Here is a 10,484-nt window from a genome sequence, read left to right on the forward strand (position 1 = left end):
ATACTAGCAGGAATCGTAGTAACAGCAGCAAGAGTAGTGGTAGTAACAGCAGGAGTGGGAGTAGTAAGGACAGTAGCGATAATAGCCGGAGGAGTAGTAAGGATAATAGCAACAGAAATTTTAACAGCCAGCACTTATATATATATAGCGCTTTAAAGTCTGCAAAATGCTTTACAAATATTATCTCATTTTATCCTCACAACAACCCTGGGAAGTAGCCAATTATCCCCATTTTGCAGATGAGGAAATAGAGGCAAACAGGTTTTAAGTGACTTGCTCAGGGTCACACAGCTAGCAAATGTCTGGGGTGGGATTTGAATTCAGGTCCTCCTGCCTTCAGGGCCGGTGCTCTATTCACTACACCACCTGGCTGCCCCAAGTCTAGACAATTACCAAAACAATAAATGAAACTCTAATTTATAATATTTGCTGATTCCCAAGGTGTTTTTAAAATTTTAAATCAATACTTAAAAAAATTATTTAGTATTTTATCTTCCCCAGTTACATATAAAAACAATTTTTAACGTTTGTTTTTAAAGCTTTTGAGTTCCAAATTCTCTCCTTTCCTCCCTCCTTACTCTCCCTCACGGAGAAGGCAAGCAATTTGACACAGGTTATACACGTGTAGTCATGCAAAACATTTCCATAATAGTCATGTCTGAAAGAAAACACAGACAAAAAAACTCAAGAAAAATAAAGTATGTTTCAATCTGTATTCAAACACCAAGTTATTTCTCTGGGGATGAATAACATTTTTCATCATAAGATCTTCAGAGTTATATCGTAATCCTTTTTTAAAAAAATTAAACTCCTATTCAGTGGCTCAAAGTTAAATTCTAGAACGCCTAAGCAAAATCTGGCAAAAGATTCACCCTTCAGGCCACTGCTGCAACAAACACCCTCCTTTCGTTGGCTCCCAAGGAGTTGCTCACCGTGAAAATTTACCACTTGATTGATGTTCCACCATATCCCTGGGTAGAAGCATCGGGAAGACGAGAGAATTTCTACCACATTATTACAGAACCAGAGCCAGAAGGGCCCTCAGAGGTCATCTAATTCAACCCTTTCATTTTACCGATAAGGAAACTGAGGCCCAGGGAAATTAAATGGCTGAGTCACACATGTAATAAATAGACCTTGGGATTTGAACTCAAGATGTCTCACTCAAAAGACATTGTTCTTTCATGAAATATTTGCTTTTCAGAGAAGGAAAATAATCTCTCCCTTATAAAGTCAGAATTTTTAGGATCATAAATTTGCATAATTATTTTTCAGTGAATACCTATCTCGTACTTTGTTCCTTTTATTTTAGGGGTGTAGTTCTTTTAGACCAACATAAAGCTAGAATAGTCCAAAACAAAACCCTCTCTAGTTTTGGGGGTCTCTGCTTTCTTCCTGCAGGCAGCCTGAATCTTGGCCCTTTGGGAGAATCCTCCAAGGTTCAAAATGTCTATGCTGAAAACTTTCTTGCCTCGTGATCCTAATGTGAGGCCAATCCCTGGTGCCTTCTGCTCAAGTAAGACCCTTATCCCTCTGGAAAATCCATGGCTCCCACCTGCCTTGGCTTAGCCCCAGTATGGGGCCTGCCCACTTGTGTGAGCTATCCCAGTATGCAGAGCCTCCTCACTGTCCAGTTGGCACACCCCAGGTATATCTTTTCCGTACTCTACCCTGGTGTGGTGATGCCAGCTGCTGCCCTAGTCTTATACTTGCCTCGTTTCTCTTGCCCCAACTCCACCCTTGCTCCCATCCCCCACCCTGTGTGTCTTAAGTATTAACTTATGAAAGTTATAACACACCCATAATAAAAAATATACTGCTCTCAGCAGTCCTAGGCTAATCTGACTCTTGAAAACAATTTTAAATGCCAACCACCAAGGCAGGGGAAATCAATTAGTCATAAAGCATTTATTAAGCCCCTACTATATACCAGGTACTACACCAAAGATACAAACACCAAAATCAAATAGTTTGGGTTCTCAAGGAATTTAGATGCTATCAGATAAGGGAAGGTTCTCCTTGGAATTGGAAGCATTCAGACTGGTTAGGCCTAGATAAGCTCTAGCACTTCTTCTGGACCTAATAATCTATGATGTATGTGTGTGTGTGCATGTGTGTGCGCATGTGTGTGTGTGCGCATGTGTGTGTGTGTGTACATATATACATACATATGGGAACAAAATGTATGGGGGGGAAGGGAAGAAATATCCATGGTGAGCATGGAGGACCTTGAATGTTAGTCTAAAAAGTTTGGGCTTTATTCTGCCAGTAACAATAGGGAAGTATTGAAAGTTTGTGAATGGGGGTGGAGGATGTAAGGGATGTGGTCCAAAGGTGACTTGAGGCAAAGGGAGAAATTAAGAGATGGTGACATTTTCCTAAGTGAAAGCCAACAAGGGAAGTGTAAGTGAGAATATGAAGGGACAGATGTTAGGTCACAGAATTATAGAGCTAGATTTGGAAGCAATCTTCATTTAGGAGAGGAGGAAACTGAGGCAAAGACTTGGCCAGGGTCATGCAGCTAATGTGCCCAAGGTGAGATTTGAACCTAGGCCTCCTTGTCTTCAAGTCTAGGTGCCGTATCCCACGATTTCACACAAGAAGTAACAGACTTTGGTGTCATTCAATGGAGAGGTCCAGGAGGCAGTTTTGATGTGTTTCTAGAACTTGGGAGAAGATAGATTTGCCAGTTTATTTTTTTATTATTTATTTTATTATTATTTTGCCAGAAGTGATTGGAGACACTATGGGCATAGGTGAGATTTCCAGGGGATTAAGTGTAGAGAGAGAAGAGGGTCAAGGGCATACCTTTGGGGACTCCTACCATCTGAAAATGGAGAGAAGGTTGCAAACATATTTCATGGAACCACTAGGTATAAATACTTCAAAAAGTGAGCTGCTTCTCTGAAAAGACCACATAGCTCTGCATTCAGACTTGTCCTCTATTAGGAAACGTTATCCATTAGTCAGCAAACCTTTGTTAATTACCTATGATGTACCAGGCATTGGAGATACAAATATAAAACAAAAACCAGTAGCTGCCCTCAGAGAGCTTATATTCTGATGGAAGGATTAGTCTAATTTATGGCACTTAATTCAACTTAGCAAGTCCAATTATTTATTAATCGCCTACTATGTGGTAGGCACCAGTTACAAAGACAGAAAGGACACTGTCCTTTGGCTAAAGAGACTGACAATCTCTATCAAGACTTGCTGTACCTACTGCCAGACTAAATCTCATTCATTCTTTAAGATCCCTGCCTTCTCCATGAAACTTTCCCCATCCCTCACTCATGTTCCTTTTTCTGAACTCCTTAGAACTATGAGGAAATACTCTCTTTTGAATTGCACCTCTGGTTCTATACCACAATTTGACAAATAGCCACATGGACAAGCATCTATTAATTGCCTACATATGCCAGGTTGTATTTGGCGCTGGAGACACAAAGAGAAAAAAAATCCTAAAATGAAATAATCTCTGTTCTCAAGGAGATATTTGGTCTGGCTTTGTTTGATAAGAATCCTAAATGTGTGCCTGTCTTTTCCCTCCAACTAGAGAACAGGAACCTTCAGGGAAGGGATTATATCACCCCTTCCCCAAAATTCATTTTGTATATATTTTATCTTTCCTGAATGAATGAAGGTAGGGACTGGCTCATTTCTGTATCTTAAATGCCTACAACAGGGCCTAGCCTATAGTAGGTGCACAATAAATCCTTCCTAGGTCACTGATCCTTCTTTTTGCAGCTATACTAATAGAGTTCTGTACATATGGTGGATATTAATAGACATCTGTTTACCTGACCAAAGCAGACGGGGGGAGTGGTTGTGTCTCTAGAAAGAATGACTCTCTACTTCCTGTCTGATAAGGGAGGGAGGAAGTATGTGTTAAAAGGAGGCAGGGGTTTGGAAATAATGCTTCCATAATCCTGCCCCTTAGGATTATAAAGGAAAATATTTCACTTTCTTCAGGGAAATTAAAGCTTGTACCTGAATCTGAGTCAAGGAAGAATTTCTAAGTATCTAGTCAATAGATCCAGGTATGGAGAGAAAAATAATCCTTCCTCCCTCTTAATAGAGAAATGGGGGACTGTGGATACAGAATGTTGTATACCCCGACATACATACAATCCATTGATTTTTCTAGGGAGGGTTCCAGTGTGAGGAGGGGAAGAGGCAATATCCAGAATAAATTGTGATGATAAAACAAAAGGCATCAATGAAACTAATTTTTAAAAACAGAGCATTAAGGGTTGTACCTGAACATCTCGAGACCTTTCGTAGGCCTGGTAGGCCACCTTCTCTTCTATGCTGGCGAGTTCTTGCTTCAGGTTAGTGGTCTCATGCTGGTGAAGATCTGTCAGGTCATGGAGCTGATCTTCTAGCCTCTCATACCTTTTCAAAAAAAGTGGAATCAAGTGTGAATATACCTGTTATGGAAATGTCTTAATGTAATACAATTATGAAGCCAAGAGCAGCCTTTTAAAAACTCCACCTGAAATCATTCCAGTAACCTAAAGAGACACTTAGCTTACTCTTTTTATCCTTCACCCAACCATTCTTCTCTCCTGATAGAAAGAGACTTTTCCTTTAACAAAAGAAAAGATGAAATGTAAAGGAGGGAGAGATGGAGACCCATCTACAAAAAAGAAATCTGTTGGATCACTGGGCCATGTTGCTGGTTAAGACTTGCTCCCCTTGGGAAGGGGTAATCAGTATGCTTGCCATCTTGGGGTGGGGGTAGGGGAGAGATGGGGAAAAAATTGGGGACCCAAAATCTTGTGGAAATGAATGTTGAAAACTAAAAATAAATAAATAAATTCTGGAAAAAAATAAATAAATGATCCAAATCCACCATCACCACCACCACCATGAACAAAAAGACTTGTTCCCCTTGGATGGGAGAACCACACTGGATTATATAGAACCCAAACTCTGCGGGCTTTTAGGAGATGACTATTCTGATGTCTCTTTGTTCTAACTCCAAAGATTTTAATTTACACCAGATCTTACTTTTTCTTCCTTCCTATTTCAAGTCTCTGCCAGACTCCTCTCTTCACACTAAAAAATCTCATCAGGAGGGGCTCTTTCTGCTCAAATGCCAAGTGGCCATAACAAAGGCAGGAACAGATTTCATCAGCTAATGCATTTTGCCAAGACTAGTGTGAATAGAAGAATGCCTTGGGATGTGTATCAGGATAATAAAAAATCTACAACCTGCCGGCACCCATCTTGGTTTAATACCCACCCCTTTCTCTGTCATTTGCTAAAAGGAGTTTCACTTTCATGAATCTCACATACCATAAAGCCAACTTGGGTTTAATTCCCAAATGTAATCGACTCAGCCTAGTCCCCTGACCAGTGTGAACTTCGGTCAGCTCTCTTGCAAAATGAATACCATAAACCTTCAACAAGGGTTACAAAAGAGAAAGGATATAAAACACTGTATACTTTACAAGCTGAGTAGATGCCAGCTATTATGATTACTACTGTGGAAGTTAACCTGGGCTTTGGCAAGGACACTGGAGCCCATTCCAATCTGAAATAAACTCTTTGGAGTTTGGGCCAAGGAGAAATCCCCATTGTTACAAAATACAGACTGCTCATCTCAATATATGGAAAACACTGCAAGGTCTCACAAATTCCAGTGCCAATTTTTTTTTTTTTTTTGGTAAGGGAGAAGGGACAATATCTGTGACTTCATTAGTATAAAGAATTCTCAGTGTGTTAACTCTTTTCACCACAGATCAGTACTCTAAGAGGATACTGTATTCTCTTCAGAATACTGAAATCTGTGTATCTATGCATCTGTGTTCTAAGAGAGAAGCCTGGGAGCTTGGGGAGTTAAGTGACTTGCCTGGTATCACACAGTGAGTAGACGTCAGAAAGTGGAATTTGAACCTAGGTATTCTTGGTTCCAAAGCCAGACCTGGCATCCATGATGCCTATAACATCAGGAATATTTTTCATACTTTAGAGATTGTAAGCTCCTTGAGGGCAGGGACTGTCTTTCATTTCCTTTTGTATCCCTAGTGCTTGAAAGAGAGCCTGGTACATAGTAGAGGCTGACTGAATAAATGTCTACCGATTATTTATATATTGACTGATGCTCTGGAAAATCAAAGCAAACCTACTGTGTGTGTGTGTGTGTGTCCATACGCTCAAGAACACATGTGATGAGCAGTTTGTTTATATCAGGATTTAAAATACAAAACAAAACAAAAATAGCTCTTAAAACTAAACCCCACTCTTGGGGATTAGGAGATTCACCTTGTAGGCTAATCACAATGAGTATAGTGGAAAGCATTTTGTTTAGGAGTTGGGACAGACCTGACTTTCACAATCCCCTCAGATGCTAACCTAAACTTTGGTTTCCTCAACCATAAAATATGAATAATACTTGTAGCATTTAATTTATAGGTAGATGTAATACTCAAATGAGATACTTTATGGAAATAATTATAGATAATATATTATAGGTAATGAGATATTCTATAATATATGGAAAGTGCTTTGCAAATCCTAAGGTACTATATAAAGTCAGTTACTCTTGTTGTAGTTAATTTTGATTTTTTGTCCGAATCTGTGTTTTAACCAATGTAGGGAACTCCCAGTGTGAAAATTCCCTCTGTCAACGGTGACTAGCAACTCACTGATAATTTATAGTCTTACAGAGTTGCCTGGGACAATGAGAGAGTAAGGGACTGTTTGGCCAGTAAGGGTCAGAGTCAGAATTTTAACCCAGATCTTCCTGCCTTTCAAAACTATTATTGACATTATGTCAGATTTATGAGAAACAAGATGGTTTAATGGATGAAAAGCAAGCCTATGAGTCATGAAGGCCTAGGTTCAAATCCCACCTGATGCCTGCTAGGTGATTCCAAGTAAGTCATTTGATCTGTCAATGCCCCCAGGTAATTCTTGAAGACTTTGTTGGAGAACATCTGTCAACTGGCATCAATGATTGGAGTTTCCTCATTCTAAAGGAATCATTTCCCCATCTCCTCAAGACTTTTACTCATATTCCCCATCAACAGAATGTAAACTTTTGTTTGTTTGTTTGCTTGGGGGTGTTTTTAGTGGGGGGGGGGGAAGAGAGGGAACATCCTCAGGGACATCTCACTGCTTGGCATAGGTACCTACCAAATAACAGGTGAACTGAATTACTTTAATTTGTTTTTAAAAATTTCATTTATTTTGTGTTACATTAATTTAATTTAAAAAATTTTTGTTAGCATTTATATAGAGCTTTAAGGTTTGCAAAGTTGCATATTATCTCATCTGATCCTCACAACAATCTCATGAGGCACACACCATCATTACCCCATTTTATCAATGAGAAAACATTATAAAAATTTTGGCAGTGACTTTAGGGAAGAGATGAAAGATTATAGGATCACAAATACAGAGTTAGAAGAGACCTCAGAATCCATCTAGTCCAATTCCCTCATTTTACAGATGGGGAAACTGGGGCTGAGAGAACCATAGGATCATGAAAGCTCTGATGATCCTTCATGATCCCATGACCCCAACGATCCCAGAAGGCATCAAGTCAAATGCAACTTGTCCAAAGCACAACAGGGAGTCAGTATTAGAAGGAGGATCTGAACCTATGTCATTTAAATTCAAAGTCAGTGCTCTTTCCACTGTGGTGCCACTGGAGACACATGATCTCATACTTCCCCTTCCCTGAAATAACATGTATGCATAAATTACTGTGAAGATTTCTGACACGTTTAAAGCTTATTTTTAAATTAATTTTATTATTACATTAAAATCTCATGGATTTTAAATGTAAAAACGAATATTTTAAAGATATTTTGAAAAGTAAAATTTAAAATATTTTACGTATATTTAAAAACAGAGTTCTGCCGGGCCAGGAACTTAAATTGACCACACATGCCTCTGAGATTTTAGAGATACGTAGCATTATGTTTGTGGAGACACACACACACATCTCTCTCTGTATTGTTGCTGTCACACACTGAAGGACATTCTCCGAGGTGTGCCATCTAGAAAAGGATCATCCCCCCATATCCATGGAAACCATCCCCATCAGAACATCCTCTAACAAGGACAGGCCCCCTGCGGTCATGCATGACCCCCCCCTGGTGAATCTATCCATCTACTCCTGCACAGAACAGAGAGTGATAATACCTGTATCGTTCCTCTTGCAAGGTCTGAGAAATAAAGCTGTACTCTCTTTTGAACTGCCCCTTGAGAGATTCGATATCCTCTGCCAGCTGACTCTGGGTCTCCTTAATCTCCCGTAGCTCCTCCAAGATCATGGCCAACTTCCCTTGGCTGCTCAGTGTGTTTGTACCGCCAGTCCCAAAGGACTGGTTACCGTTACTATCTGCAGAGCCTGATGTGCCGCTGGAACACTCATCATCACTACCATATTTTGGCTTGTTCACAATGGTGGCGCTGCCCCCATAAGCTCTAGAGCTGGCCTCTGGCCTGAACTCTTCCAAGGAGCTTTTCAAGTGGGCAATGTTGTCTGCGCTGCCGAATTTGTTCCGGATCAGATTGGCAAACTCTCTGGACTTGTTGAAAACAAACACAGGCGGTGTCAGGGAGACCCCAGGCACGCCCGACTTCCCACCTTCCATCCCTTGGCCCGCTGGCCGAGATTTACTGTGGCCATCTTTCAGGTTGTCCTTGACGTTGTCCTTGGAGGTGCGTGAGGTGCCATTCTGTTCAATCTCCCTGAGCTTCCGATGGTACTGCTCCAGTTTCTTCTGGAGTTGGGCGATGGAATGGGCCGACTTCTGATTCTTCTTCTCGAATACCTGTTTGATGCGTCCAGCTTGCTGCTTGTCTGCGCTGTTCACAAGTTTGAGGTATTCAGCCACATTCCCATCACGGGATGTCTGCTCGATCCTGATCTGTTCGGTCACCTTGAGAATCTTCTGTCTCAAGCTGTCAGCCGTGAGCTTGACCTTGTGAAAGTCCAGGATGCCATCAGGGACGTCAAAGTTGAGGTTGGTGTCGGATCCCCCCCGCCGGATGTTGAGGGGAAGGCTCAAGGTGTTCATGTCATGCCTTTCCACCTGAAAGAAAGAATCAAAAATGTGAATGCCAATAAAAGAAATGCTTATCCTATAAAATATATAGGATACTTTAAAAACAAATGAACAATTCATAAAACCTATGAAATGAAAGTGAAATATTAAAAAAATAAAATCGTTTTTTGTTTCCTCCTTCCTTCCATACTTTAAAGTTACAAAACCACACAGAAAACATACATAATCAAATGTGAGCTGCCAGCTACCGTCAGAGCTCACTTCAGGGCAGCCTGTCTCCTCTCTTCATCAAGGTGTGTTCACTGAATGATTCACTGTCTCACGGTCTAATCAGGCAATAGCTACTGGTCTCCAGAAGAAAGCTATGAATGAGAATGAGGTCACCATACAGTTTGGGGCTTTTCAAGGTACCCAGGAAACTTGGATCTTTGCCCTTCCCACTGATGGGGAACACTGACACCCACTGATATGAGTCAAACTAGAGAGTTGCTTTAAAGGGTGGAGAGAAGAAAGCAAGAAAGAGAGAAAGAATCCACGTAGACTCAAGTTCCCAGGGCCATAGAGCCAGGAAGTTTGTTTTCCATAATGGACTCTGTAAACAGAGTAGTGAAGTAATGAGATGAAGTTAGGTTAATTAGGATAATTAAATAATACAAATGCAGTCTTTAGAAACATTTCCTATGCAGATGAACAATAGTGATGACACTGTTTCCATAGCAGGTCATTCATCTCAGACACGGAACTGGAGCTTAAGGTCTCAGGCCTCGAGCTGGAAGGGACCTCAGGGGCCATCCAGGTCAGCTTCTTCACTTTACAGATGAGGAAGCCAAGGCTGAGAGATGTGAAATGAATTGCCCCAGGTCTCATGGGCACTGAGTGTCAGAGTTGGATCAGAGCTCTAGAACCAAAATGGGCTGCTCTACTCCCTGAATGCTTAAAGAATTAAGTCTGAAGGGAAAAACTGAGCATCCCAAAAAGGTGATCAGTCCCAAAGAAGAAACATATTATAGAGGTGGCTAGGTGGCTGGAGTCAGGAGGACCTGGGTTTGGATCTGGCCTCAGACACTTGACACAAAAATAAACTAGTCGGGGGGCGGCCAGGTAGCACAGAGAGTAAGAGCACTGGCTCCAGTGTTGAGAAGACCTGGAGATTGAATCCCGGGCTCAGACGCTTAGCACCCACCCAGAAACACCTGGCTGTGTAACCTTGAGCAAGTTATTTAACCCCAATTGCTTAGGGGCGGCCAGGTGGCTCAGCGAGTAAGAGCACCGGCTCCAGTGTCGGGATGACCTGGATCAAATCCGGGCTCAGATACTCAGCACCATACCCAGAAATAACTGGCCGTGTAACCTTGATCAAGTTACTTAACCCCGATTGCTAAAAATAAAAAAATATATAAACTAGTTGTGTGACCTTGGGCAAGTCACTTAACCCCAATTGCCCTACCCTCCCCCCCC

At 41.2% G+C, this 10,484-nt stretch overlaps 1 protein-coding gene across 1 annotated transcript in view; it reads right to left on the reverse strand.

The window, feature by feature from the left end:
- TMCC3 (transmembrane and coiled-coil domain family 3) overlaps positions 1-10,484 on the reverse strand; it is a 117,103-nt gene that overhangs the window by 13,784 nt on the left and 92,835 nt on the right. Inside the window, exons 2-3 of the mRNA XM_069095177.1 lie at positions 8,158-9,053; positions 4,260-4,395 (exon numbers count right to left, since the gene is read on the reverse strand). Of these exons, the coding sequence (XP_068951278.1) occupies positions 4,260-4,395; positions 8,158-9,053 (1,032 nt within the window). The remainder of the gene's footprint in view (positions 1-4,259; positions 4,396-8,157; positions 9,054-10,484) is intronic.

This window comes from Petaurus breviceps, unplaced genomic scaffold (assembly GCF_028583685.1).
Source record: "Petaurus breviceps papuanus isolate PSGF00001 unplaced genomic scaffold, PetGlider_PUasm1.0 225, whole genome shotgun sequence".
Classification (NCBI taxonomy): domain Eukaryota; kingdom Metazoa; phylum Chordata; class Mammalia; order Diprotodontia; family Petauridae; genus Petaurus; species Petaurus breviceps.